At 33.8% G+C, this 27656-nt stretch overlaps 1 protein-coding gene and 1 pseudogene across 1 annotated transcript in view; both read right to left on the bottom strand.

The window, feature by feature from the left end:
* Positions 1 to 25433, bottom strand: part of LOC125661744 (receptor-type tyrosine-protein phosphatase kappa-like) — a 70167-nt gene extending 44734 nt beyond the window's left edge. Inside the window, exons 1-3 of the mRNA XM_056147623.1 lie at positions 25382 to 25433; positions 19691 to 19924; positions 2541 to 2795 (exon numbers count right to left, since the gene is read on the bottom strand). Coding sequence (XP_056003598.1) covers positions 2541 to 2795; positions 19691 to 19924; positions 25382 to 25433 — 541 coding nt within the window. The remainder of the gene's footprint in view (positions 1 to 2540; positions 2796 to 19690; positions 19925 to 25381) is intronic.
* Positions 10367 to 12729, bottom strand: LOC125679648 (uncharacterized; annotated as a pseudogene).
* Positions 25434 to 27656: the final 2223 nt, after the last annotated feature.

Below are 27656 nucleotides of genomic sequence, written 5' to 3'. Positions count from 1 at the left end.
TGAGTTTCTACCCATAAGTATGTTATATATAATTATCTACTATTAGTACTATTTCCCTTAGGAGACAGCTCTAGTTTTTACAGGTGCTTTAATGAAAATTAACCTCAAAGAAAAAGCCTATATACTAGTCAGATAAAATGATATGTGTTTTTTTTTTAGCTCTTACACAAATCATATTCAATTCTATGTTATATATAATTGTTTTTGCATCCACATATGTTTTGTGGGATATTTCCCACAAAGACTTTATGTATATTGTTATGATATGGTTTGTGGGTTTCTACCCACAACTATGCTATATATAATTATCTACTATATATCATTGTGGGAAATATACTCACAATATAATGAACCACAACGTTATCTATAGCTTTGAAACCAAATATGAGAAAACTTTATAATTTTCCTATATTTGGGATCTACATCAAAATCTATTCTTAAAAATGTGTTTTCTTTTGTAATAAACCTATTACAAATGCAGGGTCCCATAAACCATGTTTATGGATCATGAACCACAAACCACGCCAAGTACCTATATATATATATATATATATATATATATATATATATATATATATATATATATCCAAAGTCTCTCTTTTGTAAGAATAATAAAATGAAACATTAAAACACTTTTCGAGAAATATTTCAGCCGTTTTACCAGCTTTCATCAGTCGTGTTTCCAAAGAAACGGCTGAAATATTTCGAAAAGTGTTTTAATGTTTTTATAATATACATATGTCAAACAGCATTTGACCCAATGATATGGTGTATTGACGAACTAGATCGTTATAACGACCATAGAATTTGCGAAATGCTGACTTCAATCGAGACTGTTGAAACCCCTTTACTACCAAGTTGTTTGTCAGTAGCTTACCTCGATTTAAAAACTGACTATACGCAGACCAAGCTCTTGCATATCGAATCAATTGAAATATATAAACACCACATACAGGTGACAGTGTAATATTGGTACATAAATATGGGAAGTTGACGATGGAGAACCTTAAATCATCCCGCTTGTCATACATTTCAGTTGTCAGTTAGCTGTTAATGTCTACTTTCAATGAAATATCTAAGTATGAAGCAGAAGTGGACGACTCTGTGATGTCCTTTATTTCGAGCTCACAGGAATATATCAAATCGACATATGAATGAAAGTCATTATTGTTAATAGACAAAACGTCATCGATATATCGAAATGTCGAATTGAAGACAACAGCGAGAAATTTTTTTTATCACGTAGACGTTTTTGAATAAATTCTGCTTCAGATGAATACAGAAACAGGTCAGCTAACAAAGGAACACAATTCGTGATCATGGGACTTCCAACAGACTGTTGGAAGACCTGATCACCAAAGACCACGAAGATGTTGTCAATGGGGAACTCTAGCATATTTTTAATTCACTTTCAGAGTAATTGTGCCTGGAATCAGAGTGGCGTTTTACAAAGTAAGTTTTTGAATGACTGATTACCAGATATGAAAACGCCATTTTTCAAAACAACACTAGAGCATCAGTTGTTGTTTTATTCACTTTCACTGAATCTAGCCTCTTCGCATGTGCATACATCACTCTAGGGTTACCCGGGTCTTCCCAATCAAACATGCCCTTAAATAAACCGCGATATTCTCACCTGATGCCGAACGTTTGACGATGGAACTGTCTCTACCTGTTTTATCGACTTAGGTCTGTCGCGGCCGGGATTCGAACCCCAACCTCCCAGATGAAAGGCGAATGTTCTACCTCTATACCAATGCAGCAGCTTAAAGGATGATAGAAGCTTTCAATTATTTTATATGAATTTGTTGTCATTTTGGATAACTAAACTTCAAAATCTGAGATATCACAGTAACATGAAACATGGAGATTCAATCTCTGAAGGAATACAAAATAGTAGGATATGATATTCATGTTAGCCAGTTAGAGCAATTTAGTTGTGATAATGCTTGTTTGTAAATATTCGGTCGTCCCGAAGAAGGACAAGTGGTCTCGAAAATTTGACATTTTCATATCCGTTGGTAATTTTCTGTGCTTTAGATATCAATATGTATTTGACATCATATATATATTCAGCTCCCACACTTGTTGGGTGTTCTTGGTTTTAAATGCTTTCTCGCTCCCCATATACACATGCGATAGTTCTTATGGCAACGTAATAAGCAAGTACGGTCATTATTGTTATCAAGTCAAAAATGACTCTTATTATATTTTAAAGGTTTTTAATAAGATTTGACATTCTCAAACACTTCAATGTCGCATCTGTACCTACTGTCAAATTTAACACCGTACGTCTTATTATATATTTTGAATCGAGACAGGCTACTGAGAAACAATTAGATGTTAGAAGGGTTTCAATAGTCTCGTTAAAAGTCACACATTTCACAATTTCGGTAGTTGTCAGAATAAAAGTCGCTCTGCTCATAAATTCGTTGTATTCGTCTTTGTACAAAACGAGTATTACTGAAGGATGCAATGAAGCATGTACATATACATGTTCTGATCATATGTTAACAAACTCAGAAAATAACAACACATACCGTAAACCTCTACTTCACAGAGTTCATTAAATGCATAGGCACTATAACCATCAGGATAGGTTACATTCGGTAGTCTTTCGTTGTAGTAGATGACGTATTGTCCGTGAACTGGATATGTGATGTTAAGGATGTCAGGAATGGTATCATTTGTGAAGGTTGTGTCGTGGAAACACAATTCTCCCTCTGTTCTGTTGGTTGTGTTTGATATGTATAAGGAAAACCCCATAAATCTTCCAGTAAAGGCATTGCTTGAATCTGAGGTATAAAACATAAGCGACGTAATATCAATAAAAATGTAAATAAGATAGTTATAAATATACCCCATCAAATAATTGCATTTGAGATTCTAAGGGATAATTGGAATGTTCCTGACTTCCCGTTGTGAGAGAAGCCCTGCTATAACATAGTCTAAATATTAGTCTTTGAATAATTCATATGTCTTCAGCATAGCATCAATTATTCAATATGAATTGTAAGCAACATTTTAACGACCAAAACATAAAACACTATTAGATATGCAAATATTGCAACCAATTATACATTATACCAAAGCTATATATTATATAATCCACTGTGGACAATGAACACAACATGACAATTCCATACTTAGTCTAGCCTTTCTGTGGAAATCTGGGTGGATCAGCAATGCAGTTACGTACAATGTAGCACTGCGAATGAAAGCCAGAACATTGTTTTCGACATTGTACTTTTTCGCTATCAACACGGGCAAAGATATTCTTTTTTACGTGCCAATGTCTATTTGTAGAACTTTTAAGATAGTAGTGGTGAATTGTGGTGGAAATGTAAAATTCATCAAATAATCAAAATGAAGGATCAACCCCTGTTCCTTTTACGCCAAGAAATAAAGATTTAGAGCTTTGATATTTTTTTTTGTTTCAGACAAATAAGAAGTCGACTTCTTCTTCGGCTGCTCCCCTTTTTGTTTTGAAAATAGATACAATGTGTCTGATTATATCTATATCATCGCGTGATTTGATTGCCTCTGTAAATTTCGGACATGAGAAAAAAATAAATGGTGTGCATCTTCTATTTTCCCACAAAAACTTTGCTATAACTATAAAGATCATTGTTCAGTACTCAATTATGACCTTGTGTAGCATAAATATAATACATTTAAGCGCCTATCGATGGTATTGCATACGTGCATTTCTTGAGATAAGATCTTTCTTTTGGTATCAAAATATTAAACCTTGTGGCCTTGGAGTTTGATCTACATTTAAGAAATCTCAACCAAGGTTATATCTTTGAAATATTTAAGGTAAACTTTTGATATTTTGTATTAATATAGATTAATATAGACTCCTTGTGGCAAGAAATTTTATTTGATGCCATGGTGTTTGGCCTTGTGACCTAAACCTTGGGAATGACACAAATGTACTTTGTTTAGTTCAAATTGTTAACCTTGTTCATAACTTTTAAGTGGTGAGTAGTATAAAGTTCATCTGTCATATTTCATGTATCTTTTCTTTGTGACAAAACCTCTTTTATGCCCTGAAGTTCGAACTTGGATACTGATGCAGCTGTTAAAACTTTAGAAAAGTTTTAATCTTACCCATAAGATTTGAATGATGAGTGGTGTATATGTCATATTCGGTGATGTATTCCTTGTGACATTATCTTTATCTTGGTACTAGCTATAGGCAACATCTCTTAAATTGTTTAACCCCTTCTCTACCGTACCGGTCAATTTGAACGGTGGCGCGTAAAAACAGGGCATCGCAAAATGAGTGCCTCTAAATCTTTGAAACTACGGTCATAAGATATATGATCTATATATCATATTTTTGGAAACTTTCTCTATTAACTTTTAACTATGTAAAACTGAGTTAAGGAAATAAAGCAATTAAATTAATACAAGCATTCAAAGTGAAAGATTGTTTCGTCTAAATATGACGCAACGCTTTATCACAAGGCCATTTTCCCCTCGATACGATTTCTTTTATTTTCCGTATGAATGCACTATTATTTATATTTCTGAAAAGTATGTATTCCCTGCTTTTAGAATATATAAAAAAAATATTTTTAATGCCTGTCATAGTTATAAGAAAATACCAATTTTTGGCACATGTACGCTTTCTTACGATTTTATTTCTAATGTTTAAACAAATCGGCGTTTTACCAATATCCATATAAGGAAAAAAGAAAAAAGTAAATACAAAAAATGTTGATGGGCCCTTATTCGTGTTATAATTCTTGATCGTTTTTATATTACGATAAAATGAAATTGGGACATGCTGCCAGGTTTTCTTTAAAATTAGCGACAAAACGTCGTCGCTGAAAGAGCGTCACACAATAAAGTAGTGAAAACCATTTACATGTCCTCTATTGGTTATTAAATATTTTTTGATACACTAAAACAATATCCACATATATATGAAATAATCAGCCAGGTATTCTCTGCGTTTTAAAAAAAGTATAAAGCCATTATTGGTGAATAACAGTTACATCACCTAGGCTTACTTGCCACTCCTAATGAGAATCTTACATCGGTAAAGTGAATAAAAACAATAATAAAACACTTCAAATTCAGATATAAACGTCATGTAATATTTGTTCGGAATAGTAATTTTTTTTTCTGCCAAACAAAGAAAACAAAACAAAACAAAAAAAAGTCTGCATATTTTATATACTTTTTCCCCCATGATCCGGATGGCAGCCGCGGGGAATTTATGTACTTTTTTCTAATCTACATTACTTGATCATAACATGTATGGGTCATTTTGGTCAAACAGGATGATTACCTAGCATTGCTAGCTGCCGAAACCATTAACGGATAGGAATTTTCCGGAATATTTTCGTGTTTTTGCAACTTTATGTCAATATTTCAAGTGGGGCGCGTTTTTCGAGGAGAAAAAATCAAGTATAAAACGAAGTATTACCATAAAAAGTCTGTTTGACAATAAGTCTTTTTCTCCGTGCAGAACGTGCCCCATGTGGAAAAAAAAAATAAAAGCCTATTGTCGTCTTGCCATCATTCTGGCGCGTGTAGAAACAAGAGTTGAAAACATTGTTTGTAAATACTACTGGATTTAGAAAGATATCAATAACAGACACTTAAACATATTGTAAATCTTAATATACCTGTCCAACTTTTTTCTATACGATAAAACTGTAGAACATTAAATTGGCAAGAAAAGAAATATATATAGCATTCGTGATTTTCACCCGTTAGTCAAAACATTTGACGTCACAATGCAATAGATGGATGCTCACTCAGCGCGGGCTCCCTAGTAAACATCGAAGTACTAGCTCTATCGCCATACAGACGGGAACATTTTTTAGCGATTTGAAAACATGGGATTGAAATTGTAATTTTTGAAGTCAATTTCAATCCATTTCGGTTTGAACATATTTTATTGCATATATTTAATATGCAAAGGGTTCGAATACAAGTTCTAACAACTTGCGATTTTTCTCACCTACGATTAGTTGATAACATATGCAAAGACATAATAAATACCATTATCATACATGTACATATAGCGTAAAATATATAACTATCATGAGAATCTGCCTGGATGAGAGATGTATTTCTGTACAGCAGTAAACATTTCATTTCGAAAGAAAGTACGTTACGTCACATAATGGAGGCCTATATCACCTAATATCGCTACACATGCATGGAAAAGGAAAGAGAACAAATGTATATAACGCCCCGATTTTCATTCAAAATAAATACAAAAAAATTGTATGCTGTAAAAACAACAGAAATTGATTAGTATATGCAATTCTTGTTTATCGCAAATTATCTATGTAAAAACATTCAATAATGGTTAACTTCAATAACCTCTAGTAGATTCCTTTGTGTGTGTAGTGATCGACTTACTACACATTCTTTACGAGGGTTATGATAATCAAATATATATACCTTAAAATTTACAACAAGTATTCAATGATCATTTCAGAGGCACGTATTGATCGTTTTTCAAAAAAGGGGGAGGGGGCAGCCAGAAGAAAAACATTAAAAAGTATTGACAAGCATAACATACGGCGTTAGATTCTAATTCGGGAAAGGGGGGGGGTCTACAATATATTTCCAATCCGCAGTCGTAGACCCTGTGTTGTGTTGATGGAAATGAGGCCAAGCGGACCTAACCATGAACTTTCAAGAAACATAACGCAACATCAAATTAATTAACGTCCATTCCACACCATCATAATGAATCACATTTATCTTATATACATGTTCGTGTATCTTCCATTGTTATTTACGTAACAGATGAATGAAAACTTCGCAATGGCATTTATTTGTTAATGTATCTTTGCATAAAACATTGTACAAGTTATGTGAAGAGAGACATCATCCGACTTTATTCAAAATTTAACAAACCGCAAGTAATACAACAACATCACATAAAAATACATAAATTGTTTATTCTTGAATGTAAAAATTATAAATATGTATGTATTAAAGTTAATGAATATAGAAATGAATACTACATCACGTTCATTTAAAGGGGAAGCAACTCAAACATAGGCATCGCCCATAGCTTTTTTTGAAAGGTGTGGTCTTGCAATGCATAAATATACTATTACTATTAAAAACGAGACTGCAATATTGCACAATGTTTTTAAATATGAAACATTTTAATGCAAATAATATTAATAAAGAAATAATAATACAATAATAATAATAATAATAATAAACCACTCATTTAAAAATCCTGTCATCTTACATCATGTTTAAGTAAAACACAATTAAGGTGTTTAAGTGTTTTAAAGAATGCAATTAAAAATATTTACACGTTATAAAACATACAAATGTGTTTATTATATTTTTTTTTTATTGAAAACGAGCCGTAAATCTTGCATATTGATTAAATAAAACACACTCATAAAAAATGAAAAGAAAGTACAAAATAATGCTAGATGAAAATGTTTCCATATGGAGATGATAGAATATGTGTTCAGGAGGGGGTGTGGGTGTGGGTGGGTGTGTTATCTGGATGACGATACAACAGACGATGAGTCAAACTGAGACAGCGACATTGATGAGAGCACCACAAAGGAGATGTTTGAACTTCTAGTCTTGAAATAAATAAAACACTTCTTCACATGCACTTGCTTGCTTTATCAGGAATGCAACCTTTAGAATACACATGCACATGTATTTTGAGATGTTTCCAAAGTTAAAATTTTATTTATTTTGAGTACCGGTAATTTCATTTCGGATTTGATACAATGTACATACATGTCAAAATACATCTGTACAATATTATGTCAATATATATTTTTCATGATATTCACAGTTTGGAATTTTGTTCAATATTTTTATCATATATCAAGTTTCATCATAATGATCCCCCCCTCTCTCTCTCTCTTGGTTGATAAGAGACTCCTCTACTTCTTGGAGTATCATGTTATAAAAAACGTGGATTGGGGTGTGCCGAGATATTAAAACATTTATATTAACAAATCACCAGGATTTTTTCTTTAAATAAGGACCTTACTGTAATTATAAAATGTGTTAATGTTTGTTAGGATGAGAGTCTAGGGGAGAGTTGGGGGGTGTTGGGTGTTACGAGGTGTGTGCGTGTAGTAATTGTTTTCTGTACAATGTATATTGCCAGTCAATACCGTATCAAAGAATGGCTCGATATGAATGCAATTCTGTACCCAGGTATAAAACATGTACTGAAACACGGCATGAAAATTGTGACCGTCTCAGTCTATATGCAAGTTTCAAGATACCTACTGTTTACGAAAGGAGGAACATTTAATATCGTGTCTACGTGTCGGTGGTTACAGAATCTAACGACGCTAGATGCATAAAAATGGCAGAAACAACAGTCGTAATCGGTATTAAATGCATGTTAAATCTTAACTTAGGTATTTCCTTTTAGCAGGAGGAATCACGGTGACCGACTACAATGTTTCCCAGCTTCGGGATCTGGCCATCAAAGCATGTGAAATGAAGCTACCGGTAATATCGGCGAGAGATGACAGTATAGAGTCATTCAAGAAGCGAACAACGATTGTTGTGAAAGATCGAAGGATAAACTTTCCATTTGTTAGTGATTAAAGTTTAAAGAGGTGGACAAGCAATTTGTGGAATTTACCGGACATCATTTGTGCATATGTAATGGCTCATCTACTTTCTAATGCCCAGTGGTCAGCATATCGTCTGTAAGATTGGGAATACCGGCTATATAAGTGATACAAACAAAGCAAATATAATATACCATTTGTCAAATGTATGCAAAACAGTGTTAGAAAGTCAGATTGTGACGAGATTAACACTTTAACCGAGGGTCAGAGTGAGAATGTCAACTGGTATAAATATAGAGTAGGCAGGGTTACATCATCAGTTGTGCATAGTGTTGTAAAATACAGAGGAGACTGTCACAATAATTCTATTGTTAAAAACATTTTTGCTGACGAAGTAGATCTTTCAACTCCTGCTATTTTATATGGGACAGAGAGAGAATCGTTAGCTATAAATCATTGTTAAATGGAGCATGAGAGTCACACTTTGAAAGTGCTGGGTCTTTTAATAAACCCAACATTTCCTCATATTGCTGAAAACTTGATTGTCAATCAACAAGTGTGAAAATGATGTCAATACAGTTGGTTTTAAAACACATTTGTTAAATAATAAATCGATATATGCAATAGCAGATTATGTACATCATATAATTTACAGATTTGTGCATTTGTAATGTGTGAATGTTCACTGAAGTTTCATAAATACCGCAAGTAGTTAACCAGTTATTAAACTCTGACATGTCTAATTTAGATAATTGTTTTGATTTATAATGTCATAGATGTTTGATTTACATGTACATCTAAAACTTAATAGTTATTTCGGATTTCAAACATTTTGGTTGAGCATCACTGAAGAGACATTATTTGTCGAAATGCGCATCTGGTGCATCCAAATTGGTACCGTATGAGTTTTACATTATGACCCCTGGGTCGAGGCCTCTGCTGGTGGACTGTTAGCCCCCGAGGGTCTCTACAGCCCAGTAGCGAAGTACTTCGTTACTAGCTTGAAAATACGGATGCATATTTAATTGCTGTTATAAAATTTAGAAATTCATTTCAAAATTAAGGATTATCTCCCTAATGCATAGCTCTTATCCTTGGACGAATTTAGTTTCAATTTTTTGGCACGCTGTTTTTTGGCTATATTTAGCTCTGAAACTTCATAGTTATTTTGGATTTTAAACTTTTCGGTTGAGCATCACTGAAGAGATATTATTTGTCGAAATGCGCATCTGGTGCATCAAAATTGGTACCGTATAAGTTTTACATGTATACAAAAACATATACTAGTAATAAAAATGATTCCGAAAATGTAAAACTGTCATGACTTTTCAATCATTTGAACATGTAAATTATGATGCAGCCATGAATTTATTCATTTTCGAACTAATTTCGGCATCAATTGCAAGTTACACAAAAACAACCCACCAACTTTTACCATCTGATTTACAACTGGTTTCAGATGCCATGGAATTGTTGTACCCAAAAGCTTGAACTGTTTTAAGCGTAGAATAGCTCCCTCAACATGTATTTGCAGCTTTGCAATTTTCTTGGTTTGCTTCATTTTAATTCACATTTAATATTTTCTTTTTACCCCATATATATTTTCTAGTAAATGGAGGCATATTAAGAGTGGCTTCCTTTTTTTCTTAACAAATCTCTGACTGTAAATCCCCTATCAGCAATGGCATCATCTCCTTCCTCAACCAATTCAAGAAAATTAGAATGTTCTGTAATATACCTGTCAGAAACATTACCACTATAGACATCTAAAACAAAAGAAAAAGTACCCGAAGGTGAAATCCCAAGCAAACATGTACCAGTGTTTTTAGCTTTATAAGTACTGTATGTATCAGACTGGGCAGAGGAGGATCTTGGTGGTTGAAAAGAAAACTGTACAATCAATTATCACCCTAGTTCTGGGATAGAGACTACTAAATGATTTTGGCATATACTTCTGCACTTGGTTTCTACTAGGCCATTTTATCATCATCTTAAAACATCTAGAAAGAAAAGTTATCCATGTAACAAACATTGGTGAAACGCGTGAATTTGCTACTCCAAATATATAAGATAAAACAAATCTTAATATGCCGAATCTTAAACGTACAAATGTAAGTATAAATTTATGAAACATGGTTAGTTTACGAGCAGGTCCATATTTATTCTTAGATCCTTGCTGATATTTCTTTTCATCTGCACTCTTGGGATCATTCCAATATTGCAAGTCTGTACATTTTGAGTATATAATATTAAACAGGCCAAACAATAATGTCATCGAAGGTAGTCCTGTATATTGCCTCACTGATGCATCAGCTCTTATGACCTTCTCCACGAATACCTCTCTGAAAAATGAGTCTTTGTCAGCTACACATCCCTCCATGTAATCCATCTGATTCATGGAAATGTCGGTTTGACAACTAGTAGAAATGGTGACCGACTCTTTACTTCCAGTATCACAATATTGATGGTCTTCAGGAGCCACCCAATTGTCAGTACCATTCAGCATTTGAGGAGTTCCGTTTGTGTCTGTAATTATTTAAACATAATTCAAAATTTTCATTGGATTTAGAATTGTTATTCAGACTTGCAATGTCTTGATTATTTTGTTTCTGAAAGCGTTCAGCGAGTTATAGATGTAAAATGTTAATTATTGAAGAATAATATGAAAAATACATAATATATGGTCAGGGATGGGGGTCAATTACATTGAAAATGTCATTAAATACATTCAAATACATTAACGATTTTGTCAATTACTTGCAATTACAATTACATCGATTTTAACCAATGTAATTAATTACTTTTAATTGAAGAATGTAATTAAATACATGTTAATTATTGAAGTTTATTTCAAAATGTCTTGGTAGACTTGACCACGAAGTCTGCTTTGATTGTATAAACACCAACATGACAAAGAATGAAACAGTCTAACATCATTATTATCAGACACTTTCATTTCATCATTTTCAAACATTTAAGTTTGAATAATGTAATTGCAATGTAATTGAAAATACTTGACTTTTTGGAATGTATTTATTCAATTACTTGTAATTGAAAGCAAAATCAATTACAAATACATCCAATTACTTTATAAAAATGAATTTAAATGCATCTAATTACAATTACATTTTTTAATTATCCCATCCCTGTTTATAGTGACATGAATAACTAACCTGACTGACTTGGATCTATTTCCTGTGCATCAACTTCACCAACCAAATATGGCACATTGTCCTCTTCATATAAATGGTTATGAACAACATTTCCCTGACAGTCTGGTTGGGAGGGTATGTTGATATAGCTAAAGTCAATAGCAGAATTTGTTGTGGATCTGTGATAAAAGATCAAATCAATTGTAAAAGATATATTTCCACTAATGTTAGCAGCATATTTTTAAAACAAACGTGGCATATATTTTTGTTATGCATAACTGGTAATACTGTCCTATATAATCATAAATGTGTACATGTTCATTCCTTATATTTATGTGTGCTTACACGCGATCACTGAACTTTTGTTACTCAATTAATAGACACCTTTCACGCTTTTAGTAACCCAGGGCATGTACCCTAGGTACTACCTTTGAGAGGATAAAATGCTCAATTCAGTGTAGCATTCCTGGGGAATATATGACCGTACTGGTGTTCGATATATATATATATATATCAATTTATTATACTAGGTAATTGTAATTATTTAATTATTATTATATTCAAACATATTTCTAACACAATGTAATTCATTTCAAATCAGGTTTTCATATAATAGATTCAATGGATTATCTGTAGTATTCTCAGACTAATGTTTATAAACTGTTTACATTAATCATAATGACTTGTTGACTGAAAACCGTAACCGAATCCAACAAAATAAATAAATCAAAAAATAAATAAACACGTAATGCTTACCTTACTCCACATGCTTTAAAGTTTTTATACGGAAAAAGTGTGGGTACACTTTCACCTTTGGCGAAAGGGAACAAATGTTTGTATATTTCGTTGTCTTCCAACTGCCTTCATGTCGGGTCAGCCTCAACCACTTCAAATATTCTCGTTTTGTGTTGACGTTTGTCAGACAAAGAAATGAACGTAACACCTATAATCCAAGCATATTTCTCCAGTTAATGTAATTTTCGTTTTCACGCGGTACATCCTGGTACACAACAGCTAAAGTATGGCATTGTTGTAGACGGTCAGCAGACGTAAATTGTACCCACTGTACACTTATTGGCCTCCAAATGCGCGAGTCGCGTTTACGGAAAGTAACTCCCGCACAACTCGGAACTTCCGTATTGGATAACCATAATATGTCTTACGGCGTGACCGTGTTTGAGGGCGAAGCAAAACAATATTGGCATTAGTATCTAGATTCATAATAGGACAAAAATATATCGAAATATTAGCACCTAACGTGTAAGGACAGAGCTCAATCAAAGTATTATAACTTTAGACATTTTTGATCAGCCTATTTATTGAACGCGGGAAACGTTATGCAATTGATATAAAGGGTGCATTGTGACGTCATATTCAGCGTCGGTGTTTAGCAAATACACAAATATAGGAGGCATTGCATTGTACAATCGCGTTTTAAATCGAGGAGTGATTATATATGATTAAGAAAACAAGATTTACATGTTTTTACGGATTTCATGTAACATCTCAGAATGATGTTGACTTGGGTACACGAGATTCAAAATGGAGAAATACATGTCCACGCACTAGAATTCGAATCGACGCCATTGGGACCAACATCTTCAAGTTCCATAGGTATGGTTTAATTTTTCATTGGTTTTCTATATTTTCCTTTTAAACATGTTTATACGTATTACCTATAGGGAGAGTTCCGCTCTCACGGACCTTCGGACCGTGAGAGGGCATCGTCCTCTAATAATGAAAGGTGAAGATAACGAACAATGATATATTTCATAACTCGTTTAGGAATACAAAATATAAATTTGGGCAAACACAGCTCTTTGGATATGTCAGAAGATAGACATGCAAACTATAAACATAGTATCGGATGACTCTGTTAACATGTCTACATTTATGAATTATTTCATAAGAAATTGAAATATCAACCAATAGATACAACCGTACAATGTATATAAAAACGAGATGTATCATGTATGTATGCGATATCACTTCCTATACATTTGAAAACTGATAAAGTTATCGCATAAATATATATGGATATGTGATGTTTATCACATGTAAACTATACGGTACAAATTTTGATGCATAAGATGCATATTTCGACAAATAATGTCTCTTCAGTGATGCTCAAGCCAAAAGTTTGGAAATTCGAAATAAAAATAAACTTGTAAGAGCTAAAAAGAAAACTAGAGTGCCAAAAAAAAAAAAATGGAGCCAAATTTGTCCAAGGATAAGAGGTATGCATGAGGGATATAATCCTTAATTTTGAAATGAATTTCTAAATTTTATCCCAGCAATTTAATATACATCCGTATTTTCAAGCTAGTAACGAAGTACTTAGCTACTCGGCTGTGGAGACCCTCGGGGACTAACAGTCCATCAGCAGAGACCTCGACCCAGGGGTCGTAATGTAAAACGTATACGGTACCAATTTTGATGCACTAGATGCAGACTTCGACAAATAATGTATCTTCAGTGATGCTCAGGCCAAAAGGACTAGATAGGACAAGAGGCATTTTTGGCCCCCTCTTCAAATTCACTCATTCCTATTACACTAGTAGTGGACATGTGTATGAATAAAAAAATATATGATTTACTTTGATATCTTTAATATTGGTTGCCTAGCAACGCATTCAACATATCAGCAATGAAATTGTTCATTTACCTTTTTTTTTGCAAATGCAAGACTGAAAGTCTTGTATTGAACAACATTTAACATTTGTACATTTGTTCAATGCTCATATGTCCTTAGTTACTACACAAATATTCCTTATCAACAGTTTAGATTATGATTATATACATCTAACGCATGCCATGAAATAAACTCGAAATTAATTGTAACTGATTCATTACATTTTCAACACTGAAATGCAATGATTTATCCATTGAATAAAAATAAAATGGTATTTTACATTTTCACTAGTGAAATTAACAACTAATTGTGACGTCATGTTAACTGATAGTGACGTTATGTTGTGTATTACTATAAGATTTTTTAAAGATTTGAAACAAACTTGTTCTAAATTAACCGTCATTTGAATGCAAGGTGAAGATAACGAACAGTGATCAATCTCATAACTCCTACAAACAATACAAAAAGATAGCTGGGCAAACACGGACCCCTGAACACACCAGAGGTGGGATGAGGTTCATAGGAGGAGTAAGCATCCCCTGTTGACCGGTCACATCCGCCGTGAGCCCCATATCCTGATCAGGTAAACGGAGTTATCCGCAGTCAAAATCAGTGTGCCAAGAACGGCTTAACAATCGGTATGAAACACGTCAGACAGCATTTGACCCAATGCGAGGTTGTATTGACGAACTAGGTCGTTATAACGACCATAGAATTTGCGAAATACTGACTTCAATCGAGACTGTTGAAATCCCTTTACCATCAACTTGTTTGTCAGTAGCTTACTTCGATTTAAAAACTGACTATACACAGAACAAGTACCTGCATATCGAATCAGTTGAGATATATAAACATCATATGCAGATGATAATGGAATATAAAAGTTACTGTCTTAATCGTGAAATAAATTCCATACCTAACTACAAAACATCATATATTTACAAATAACTCGCCAAAAATTCAATTATTTGTATCATTCGTTTCTAAGTAACCAAATGCCAGTATAACTTGTACTTCAACAATCAACTAACATTTTGTTATCAAACATTAAGGAAATGTTACAATTGGTTTTAATTGATAAACATATCTAATATAATATATGCAATTACGTTAAAGTATAACACTGTACAACTACATTGTACAATAGCTGGTCTTTTTTTTAAATTATATTATTTATTCTTCCTTATTCAGAAGTTCAAACATTAGCAAGGCTGTATATGCAGATTGACGCAACTGTAATGTAATTATCTTTTTTTATTCAGGTTTTAATATTTAACATTCATTAACTAAAAAAAGGTCAGCAAAGACACATAACTTCAATTTATGTGATATTCATTACTGGTTACTCGAATATGTTGAGGAAAAAAATAATGGAAATGACAGGATTCGAACATGGGACCATCGACATTTAGAGCGCCACTTTGACGTCATGAAATTAGTGTATACGTTATAAATAATTGTTCATTAAACTACAAGGTCGCCTACAGGCCTATATAATATGTGTGTGATATTCAATAAGACATTTTTGTATCATACAAATTACATTGTAAGCAGGTATTTTGATATTATCTAAGAACAAACACCATTAATTTCATATCTATATTTATCTGCACGGCTGAGTCTTGACTCGTCTTGTAACTTTAATCGGATCGTCTGCGAAGTCCTAGCTTGGGGGATGGGTATAAAACATGGGAAAATACGATACTGTACTTTAATCATGACATCAAAATATAATTCAATGATCATTAAACAAGCCCATGTACTGAATACGGCATGTTGACGCCCAGCCCCGGCCCGGCCATTTGTTTACATGCATCGGCGATCTGTCAAAACAGTGGGGGATCTGGTATTTTTTAAAGAGAGTGAATGTTTAAAGGCTTTAGAATTTTATTTCACACCCTTTCCGCAGCATTTCTTTTAAAGCTTGGTAAAAATGGGGGTAGTGATCCTTGACCAACATTTTAAATACATGTAGCTATTCCCTGCTAAGACGAAATCTACCGGGCGTGTAAGCCTATTTAGAGCAAAAAGGGACTGAAATATAGTTCGTTATATGTTTATATAAAGTCAAGTCGTTAAATACCGTTTTAGGAAACAAACTGTACTCACTTATTCTATAATTTTGGAAGAAAAACGTTTCTCGTGTGACGTGTTGTTTGGAAAAATTCGTGCCGCTGAATCTGGCCCGTTTACGGTTTTGATTTTATAAATTGTTCATAACAGTTGTACATAGCAACAACAATTTCATTAATTTTCGATATCAGCAAGATTACAAACCACGAACAGTTTTTTACAGAAAAATATTATGTATTCAGACAACTCATTGTCCAAATATCGTCATGGTTTACGTTCTTGCTCATAGTAAAAAAACTCAATACAAATGGTTGAAAATCGATAAATTCCCAATATTTTCCAAGTTATGCTAAAATTGGAGCCCAATATCTTGCTAAAACAAAAAAAAAAAAAAAAAAAAATTGGGAGAAAAATCTTGTTAGAGCAAGAATAGATACAAATTGAAAGATTTGATCCATTGATTGTAATTTTTACACATGTGTAATTTTCTAGGAAAATGGGGGCGAGTTTCTGTAACTTGTCCTATCTAGTCGTTTTTTGAAATTCAAAATAACAATAAACTTTTATGAGCTAAATGGAAAACTAGAGTGCCAAAAAGTGGCGGCAAATTCCTCCAAGGATAAGAGGTATGCATGAGGGAGATAATCCTTAATTTTGAAATGAATTTCTAAATTTTATCCCAGCAATTAAATATCTGATGAATGGAAGGTGAAGCAAAGGAACAGTTATCAATCTCATAACTCATGGAAGCAATACAAAACATATAGTTGTGTAAACACGGACCCTTGGATATACCAAAAGTGGGATCAAATGCCTGGGAGAAGTAAGCACACCCTGTCGACCGGTTACACCCGCCTTGATACCTATATGACTTATTCTGATTTGCATTATGTAGACAATTGGTACATGTGAGTGTGTAAATAGATGTCAGGTAGGGTACTATTTTTATTTATTTCGCTTTCAAAATAACAGGTAATAGTGTTCTATTCATATGCATATGATTTTTATGTCTTTCATTGAGTATGTTCCGCGTATGATCAAATTTTAAATCGATGCATTCTCCTGACAAATAAGTCAAGGGAATTGTAATCGTCGTAATCACTTTTACATAATCAACAATAACAATTACCGCTGATGCACAGGGTCCAGGGAATTTATGTGTGTCTACTGTCATTAAAATATTCTTATTTTCGTGAAATATTTGGTAGGGAAATTATATTTCCCATACAGCAACATACGTAAAACTAAATGTGATGCCAGTGGTCAGTCTGCCTCAAGCATAGATGGACAAAACCGACTTTAGAACAATGAAAGGGCAACCTATGTATGCTGTTACTGCAAACGAAAGCGAATCAAAGAGAAGAAGATACTTCGATTCTTGCACTTAGAGTCTAATGCCTAAATTATACATTTAAATTCAGTGGTATGGATATGAACAAGTTTAGCCAACATACTGAATGTCAATTAACAATTAACACTTCATTATTCAATACTGATCGAATTCAGTTGAAAACAAATTTATATCATTGAGTTATATATTTATCGACGAACTTCAATTTAAGAAAGTATGAAAAGTACGTACAATATACCCCGTGTTTAGTAAACCAGAAGTAATAAAAGAATTGGATTGGTTACATGAGGTATGTTTTGGTTCCAGCTGACAAAGCTTGTAACAACATTATCTCTCTTTGTAAGGGTCATTATTACAACTGTATTTTAAACTAACGTGGCATTAATTCCACTTTTGGTAATCGTAGTTATAATCCAACTGTCCTTTGAAAACAGAAAATTCTTCAAAAATCATGCTTCAGGTTTAGACACATTTAATATCCCAGTCAATGGGTTGAATGAATATGAATTACCGTACCTATACTGGATTCCTAAACTGCATAAAAATCCTTACAAACGAAGATACATTGCTGGATCCAGTAAGTGCTCTATCAAGCCCCTATCTTTGCTCCTCACGAACATATTAACATATGTGAAGGTGAAACTTCAAATGTACTGTGTGACTACATATGCCATGAATGGTGTTAATCAAATATGGATTCTGAAAAATTCTGAAGAACTTTTAGTAAACTTGAAATATCAAAACTTTTCTCAAATCAACAACGTCAATATGCATTACTTTTCAACACTTTGCACGACCATTCTCCATGGTAAATTAACGACTAGACTTGTTGACATCATAGACAGTTGCTTCTTCAACAAAATAGAAAAGGCAGATATCCATATCTAGTGATCAGTCCTAAAAAAAAATACTTTGTTGAATACCACTCTGATTCTACGCACAAGTACTCCGAAGTTAAAATAGATCCTAATTGACATTATCCTCGCGGTCTTTGGTGATTAGGTCTTCCACCAGTCTGTTGAAATTCCCATGGGCACGAATTGTGCTTCTTTGTCAGCTGACCTGTTTTTATATTTTTATGAAGAGGATTCTTTAGTTTAAAATACAGTTGTAATAATGACCCTTACAAAGAGAGATAATGTTGTTACAAAAAAAAAAGAATTTACATGAGAATAAAAAATCTCTTGCTGTGGACTTCAATTCGACATTTTGATATATCGACGATGTTTTATTCATCAACAATAATAAAGGTTTGATAAATGACAGTGAACTAGAAATAAAAGACATCACATAGTCGTCCAATTCTGTTTCATACTGAAATATATTATTGAAAGTAGATATTAATGGCAAGCTAACAACTCAACTTTCTGACAAGCCTCTCCATCATCAACTTTCCATATTAATGCAGCAACATTCCATGATCACCTGGATATGGTATTTAATCTCAGTTTTTAAATCGAGGAAAGCTTATGACAAACACGTTGATGGTACAAGAGTTTCAACAGTCTCGATTGAAGTCAACATTTCGCAAATTATATCGTCGTTATGATGATCTAGTTTGCCAATACAACCTATTATTGAGTCAAATGGTGTCTGACGTGTTTTATACCGATTTCTATGCTGTTCTCGGCACACTGATTCTGACTATAGATAATTCCGTTTACCTGATCAGAATATAGGGCTCACGGCGGGGGTGACCGGTCAACATGAATTGTTTATTCCTCCTAGGCATCTGATTCTACATTTGGTGTACCCAGGGGTCCGTGTTTGTCCAAGTATCTCTTTTGTATCGTTTGTGGTAGTTGTGATCACTGTTCGTTATCTTCAACTTTCACAAAATTGTTTCAGCCATTGATAATTTTTATGATATATTTATAAAAGCAAAAATGAAAACATGTTCTCAATCCCGAGTGCGAATAACTAAGTAGCTTACTCCATGCAGCATTCCCCGTCCTGTAATAAATGGTAATATGACGTATACTGAGGATATCCTCTAGGTCTACTCTCCATGTGGCTATCTTTTTATCATTATTTGATATGGCACACTGTCCTCCCCAGGCAGTGAGGTTAGATTTGAATCCATCTACAGCATTACTTGCATTGAATATGTCGTTACCTGGTCCATATTGATGAAGTTGCCATGCCGGTTTGTTGAGGGCAATGTTTTCTGTAGAAAATGTAAACAAATTTTCGATTATCTAACCTACGAAACCATACATTTATTTACAGTAGTATAATTCCCATATGGACACGCCACAGTAAAACTCGGTTCCAGAGTACAGTATCACTGAAATGATTTTCATTTTCTATTGTTGAACTCATAAAGCATGATTAATTACCTTTTGATGGAAATCAAAATTGTTCGTCCCCAGTACTTAGTTTAGTGTACTTAATTTTGACATCTTTTAACATTCTTTGAGGGTTTCAAAAGTCAGCATTTCGCAAATTCTATGGTCGTTAAAACGATCTGGTTTGCCAATACAACCCATCATTGGTTCAAATGCTTTTATTGCGCGTTAGCGCATCTTGGAGAATATGTTATAATTGCTATTCGGTTGAGCATCATTGAAGATACATTATTTGTCGTAATGCGCACCTGGTGCATCAGAATTGGTACCATATAAGTTTTACATGTTAAAATGAGAATCATGAGTCTTTTGGATATGACCTTAGAAACGGAGATCTCGTGACTCGGCAGGTATTTATACAATAGGGAACTGCCACTGCTACTGCCAAGCGTAAAGCATAAGTCTAAATTTGCGGTACTTCACCTATAGCTGGCGATGTCTTAATATGAGTGAAAAACATCTCGGAAAATAAACGAACCATGAATCAGTTAATTTGATAAAAAAATAAACACTTTTTAATTAATGGACACAGAGCATGCAAGACATATTCAATGTGATAAAATAAAAGTTTAATCTGTGTCACTCTAGTGTTAACGTTTCTTTCATTCTTCAGTTGGAGTTGGTATGTTTGGATCTAAAGATGTTAAAAGGCGGTAGCTGCAAGCATAGACCTAAATTTTGCAGCCCTTCACCGACAAGGGTGAAGTCTCCATATGAGTGAAAAATTCTCAAGAGAGACGTTAAACAGTATAAAATCAAACATCCCCATAACTACCTAATACTATGTTTACTGACAAGCATGGGTCAAGACTTCCTCCTCTGATTGAAAAATAGAGAAAAAATATACGCGAACTTAATCACCTCATGGCAATGTGTTTTTAAATTTCAAATTTACAATCCCTAATTTTTATTTAATTTTGAGGCAGAACTAACATATGTCCTCAAGATTGAGAGCTATTCATGTTGTATCATTTCATTTGATGTAGTAAATATTGCATGTTTGAATCCAACAACAGATAGACGCCCAATCCCTACCTCCACAACAAAGTTGTCCCCTGTGATAAATTGCTGTACTTTAATTACAAAGGATCTAGTTGATTATTTAGTTCAGTTCGTTCTGTTAGTATACCCAGTAAATAATGATAATAACAATGATAATGATATTTCGCGACAACGCAAACGGCTAGATACACATGTATGGTATGGGTCGAGTTATATTATGCGGACAATACAACACAACACTGGACTCCGCGAAATGCATATTTGTTTCCTTTATGTAAATTTTTAAAAATCATTCAACATAAACGTTGATTATTGTAATTTTTTTTCGATGAAATAGGACGTCATACCATCCTCTGAAGAGCAACAGCGTTTAATACCTTAATGTTTCTACCAAGCACTGTACAATTACATGTGAAGCCCTTTCTGAGATTCACCTTTTAAAAAAATCGGAGGAAAGTGGTGAACGGGTGAAGATAACAAACATTGATCAATCTCATAACTTCTATAAGGAATGCAAAATAAATCCATGCAATATGGATTCGGTGTCATTTTTTTCCCCTTTCACCACGAATATTTTGAAACGTGAGATTACCATCATGTACAAATTAAAATAATAATAAAAAAAGATCAAAAATAAAAACAATCGGAGGCAAATGGTGAAAGGGTGAAGATAACAAACATTGATCAATCTCATAACTTCTATAAGGAATGCAAAATAAATGCAGGCAATATGAATTCGGTGTCATTTCTTTCCTTTCACTACGAATATTTTGAAAAGTGAGGTTCATTTGTTGAAAGTGATATTGTTAATCGGTTATTTATTCTACGATAGGAAATATGCACAGAATTATTTTTATTCTCCATACATGTACTTGGGGCGATCCTTCGGATAAGACCGTAAAAACCGAAGTACCATGTCACAGCAGGTGTGGTACGATGAAGACCCCTCCCTGCTCAAAAGCCGATCACATGCTTACATTTTGCAGTCCTTCAACTGCAATAGTGAAGTCTCTACATGAGTGAAAAATTCTACATAGGACCGTTAAACAATATAAAACCACTCAACCAATCATATCACATGTGTTTGATAATTTCTGACTCTGAATATTATTTTCGCATAAAGTTGACTTTTTTCAGTGAACCGAATGCATGTATCATGGGCGAAAACTACATTTGCCGGCTTGCTCAAAGTTGACCAATGGCATTTTTACGAGAAGTGACAGCATCGGATCGAGTTACGAACAAAAATAACGACATTATAAACGTGTCATAGTAAACCATCATCATAACTGAAGTATATACATGTATATTGATCATAGAGATAACTAGACGCTCATTACTAGTAATGATTAGGTCCTCCGTTAGACCACTTCCGCTACACAGCTCTCTATTCTTTCGAGAATCATTCAAATATATCAGAGAATGTGCCTTACATGTAACAAAAAACGAGATGCATGCTATCGAACTTTTTACTACTTTCTTGTAACTTCTGATGACGGTCGGAAGTCCTATTCAGATATGTTTTCCAATATATCACACCGACTCTCCACTGTCTGTATTCCCTGAAATCTTCACGTCTCTATTTGAAAGAGTTCTCAAAAAATAAGTAGACTAAAGAAAGAAAAAGTAGTGGGTTACTACGGACCGTAAATTTTGAGAAACAAAATTGACAAAACTTTTGAAGTTGAAACTGTTATTAACATATGTGAAATCATATCAAACACTTGAAATATAAGCGAGATTTATGGGGGACAAAAAAAACCCCCGAAAAGTATAAAAGTATTTTATCGATAAACCGGAAGTAGCCGTTTTGGCTACCGATAGGGTCAATATTCTTTTGACACTTTGAAAGAGACTTGATAATCTACTATAGGTTTCAATTTGAAAGAAAAAGTTTTAAATTTGCGTTTCTTTCAATCACTTCAGGTGATGTCCGGAAGTGAGGGCGACAAACAAATTTATGTGCATGCACTATACAATTGAGAGATCTATAATCCCTGAAAATATCATTCGCTCATATTTAGTCGTTTTTGAGATTATCCCTGGACAAAATGATGTTTTACAAAACGGAAATTGGACATATCTTACGAACGGAAGTGAATATTGAAAAATGAAAATTGGTGTCTCAGAGTACACAATTCTCTATCACCTCTGTAAATGACAAGAGAATCCATCAAGCCTGAGAAATCGTGTTGACAAAATTTAAATGTTTTTCAACGAATTCCTGTTTAAACCGGAAGTGACGGACCATCATATACAGAATATGTATAACGTGGATTTTTGCTGATCTATAACCTTGCAAGTTTCCAGTGTGTATCTATACTCGTTCATGAGAAATTAATTAAAGTAAGTCTAAATCTGTCTACACCATATCTCACGACCGGAAGTAAATTTTAAAATATATTGCAAGCTACTTTAGACATTTTTAGGACCTATTGTATATGTAAAATTCAAGTGATTAACTTATGTCATGACCGAGATTTATGGCATTGAAAAATGAGAAAATGAAAAGAATTTTTTGATATAACCGGAAGTTGCAGCTTCAACTTCCGGTGGGGTCAACATTTTTAGAGACTTTGAACAAAACCTTATAGACTGGTATAGGTTTCAATTTGAAAGAACAAGTTTGAAATTTTCGAAACTTTTAATCACTTCCGGTGACGACCGCAAGTGACGGCGACAAAAATATTACGTGTATGCACTATAGACTTGAGAGATATATTATCCCTGAGAGTTTCATTTGATTATCTTTAGTCCTTTTCAAATTTACCCCCGGACAAAATTACTCCCAGAAAGCAGTAAATCGGACATACCTCACGAACGGAAATGAATTTTGAAAAAAAAACCTGAAAAATAAACTGTCTAGAAATATCATCGTTCTCCACAATCCGTGAAATCCACCAAACATTGCGTGTTTCGAAAGGAAAAAAAAATAAACAGTACAATCACTATATGTTATTCCGTCTGAAACGGAAGACCTTAATAATAAACAGTGCAATCACGATAAGGTCTTCCGTCTGAAAGGGAAGACCTTCATAATAAACAGTACAATCACTATAATTACATGTATATGCGTTTCGTGAGATCTATTTTCAACCTGTCTCGGAGCCAAATGTTGACTTAATTGTAAGTACTGGAATATCAATATGACTAGGGTAGCCTTGCTGTTTTGAAAAAGGAGAAGTTAAAGATCCATTTATTATGTAAAATTTGATCCCTGCATTTTAGCTCCACCTGAACTCCAAGATACGTGGGAAATTGACGTTTTAGAGCATTAGGAAATCCCCACCACTTTTCGGCTGATAAATAACAAATCAGATGACTCGCATATGCATTCATTGGAACGAGGTCTTTGTGTTGCTTCACGACTGGAAGTTCACTTCTTTTGAACTTTAATTCATATATGCGCTCTTTGATAGTTCAATTCAGTTTATTAGCACAAAACCATACGGTTTTACAGGCATGTGATAAGTACACCATATACATATAGAATAAAAATAATAACATTCACTTCTCGTAAAAATGAAATAGGTCAACTTTGAGCAAGATGGTAAATGTAAACTAAAATTACTCAAACCCCTGTTTAATGGCAGATTGCTTTGTTCAATTCTCATTCGTAAGCATTGGAGCGATAACCTTCGCAACGGGAGCTTCGCTCGCTATTACCTGATATTTAGATATGTTCTCTAATTACATGAACCTAATCAACTGCAAAATATTTCTTTAATAAAAATTGAAAGGGTTAAAATGCCAATTTATTTTGGTACATATCATTTAAATATCGGTAAATTATCCTCTATATACACAAAAAAGGTTTTTTTCTGTTTAAATGTCATATTATGTAATTCTGTGTTTTAACATTTATAAAAACAGTGATGTATGCTCGTGGATACTGAAACATAGGATGTAACGCATTTATCTTCAATAAGAAGACATAACTAAACGCGTAACCTGTTAATACGTTAATGGAACGTAATACCCCAAAGCGTGCGGGAATTATTAAACATGCAAAATCATATTTTATGACGAAGGTAGACGACATTAAACAGTACATAGTTATGGAAGAAATGCGTCGATAACTCTTCGCATTTGTGGTGAACGAGGCTAAATACCGAGACAAACATACTTAGGCATACATTTCAGTTGACGCACATGTGTCTTTATCAGTGTTTATAGGTACTACATACATGCTTTAAACTAACTATTCAATTAGTAAGAAACTAAAAGAATGATATACATTTACAAGATATATGAATTATATGACAAGGTCATACCGTAAGCTGTAGACAGTCGTAAAGCCAAGAAAATCAAACACGCCTGTAACATAATGGCGATGTGTTGAGATCTAAACTAGGAAGTAAATTTGTAATGGACTCCTCCGAAAGTAACCCAATACCTCTGGTTGATTTTAATCAATGGTAAGAGAGTTTTAAATGCTAATAATGCAATAGTATCAGATATATATGTTGACATATATCCAATGAATTTGCTGTATGATATAGATGTTAAGTACATCATGGCGACTATTCATGCAGAATTAAATTCAAATAAACTGTGTGCAATCTGTATTTATCCAACATGAATGAAAAATAAGCGCAGTGCACATCATTGTCAAGATGTTTCTTTGTATGGCGTTAACGGCCGCGGTGATTGAATGCTACCAATGGGCCGCCTCATTCCAAAACAAGTTCCCAAAACAAGATCTGACGACCCGTAAAGAGGCTCATTGTGCAATGGGTAAGAGCAGATATACAAACGTCAACAAGTATCAAATCATCAAACAGCTAGAGTCACATATGTTAAAATCGGCCCATACTTTGAATCAAATAAAATTGTCAAAATTTAATCTGATGACATTGTGCTTAAAAAAATAGAATATAGCATAGCATTACTTCATTTGCAGGACGGGTCACGGGTAAAGTTGCCTGTGTATCACCTTATGTCGGTAGACAAGAGATAACGTCATTAACACGGACAAATAAAAGTTCAAATAATACGCTGAAATACTTCTACATTGTACAGAAGGTAAAAACAAATTGTTTTAAACTTGTTTATAAACAAAATAATATTATATGTCCTGTATTTATTCCACAACAATACTCGTATTTTTTATGGTTTACACGGCGTATGATATCGTTAAGGAGCTATCCTTACATTGTACGTATTTCTACGATATTTTTATTGGTAGAAAATGTTATAACGGTTTCTCATAATTAAGATCAGTGTTTAGTATTGTATCAGAAATACATACTGAAATGCACAACCTGTGTACTAATCAGGGGCGGACACAAAAGAGGTTGTGACTCATATGCTTACCCTTTTCTGCCTAGGGGTTTCGGGTGAAAATCCACTATGACCCCATTCCAAATAACAATTTCACTTTAAAATGTTCAATTCAAAGGGGGAGGGGTGTTTTTAACCCCAAAATCCCTGCTAAATCTACGTCTACTGTTAGATTCATTAATTAATTCAATCACCAAATCTCGTACACTTTACCACTACGGTGGTCTACAGGTAGAGCGTTCGTAAATCTGGGTACAGGTGCCTAAGATAAGTAATGTAAAACTTATACGGTATAGATTTGTATGCACCAGGTACGCATTTCGACAAATAATGTATCTTCAGTGATTCTCAACCGAAGTGTTTGAAATCCGAAATAACAATGCAGTTTTAGAGCTAGTATAGGGAAAAACAGTGTGCCAAAATGTGGAGTCAAATTCGTCTAAGGATAAGAGCTATGCGTGAGGGAGATAATCCTTAATTTTGAAATGAATTTCTACATTTTATAACAGCAATTAAATATACATCCGTATTTTCAAGCTAGTAACGAAGTACTTCGCTACTGGGCTGTAGAGACCTTTGGGGACTAACCTTCCACCAGCAGAGGCCTCGACCCAGGGGTCATAATCTAAAACTTATACGGTACCAATCTTTATGCAAATAATGGCTCTTAAGGATGTACTCTCGTGCTACTTTTACCGCGAGTGAGTCTCCATACTCTTTTTAAAGTCGTAACTATGGGGATGCGTGTGTTTTATTTTGTATGCAGAAAGATGAACATTAATATCTGTTTTTATTTGTAAGTAATGTTAATAGACTTACAGATATTAATTAAAACATGACCATTTTTTACTTATTTTCTCATTTTACGACATTCATGATGACGTTACGATTGTAAACAAACTCGAGCTCGAAGACGCACACTGTACAATGTCGCATTTAGTCTATTCTAAAGCAGTCCAGAAACATACATGAAGTAAAACGGCAGTTATAGATCAGTCTGCATCCGATATTCTCACAAGTGAGTGGCAGAAAAAGAAAATTACAGACAAGCAGGCACAGCCACGCACATGGTGACACACTACAGTCAGACGAGATGGGAAAATGGAAGGAATATGTTAGCGATGTAGTACCCGAATCAAAGGCTGCTGATATAGTATTGAATGAATTCGTAAGTTTTTCAATATACAAGAATTTTTTTATGAAAATAAAATCTACAAACTATGTAGATCTGTACCTAAATTGATATGCGATCTTCCCGATCCCGCC

Source organism: Ostrea edulis, chromosome 8 (genome assembly GCF_947568905.1).
Source record: "Ostrea edulis chromosome 8, xbOstEdul1.1, whole genome shotgun sequence".
NCBI classification, from domain to species: Eukaryota; Metazoa; Mollusca; class Bivalvia; order Ostreida; family Ostreidae; genus Ostrea; species Ostrea edulis.
This window is presented reverse-complemented; position numbering and strand designations above follow the sequence as displayed.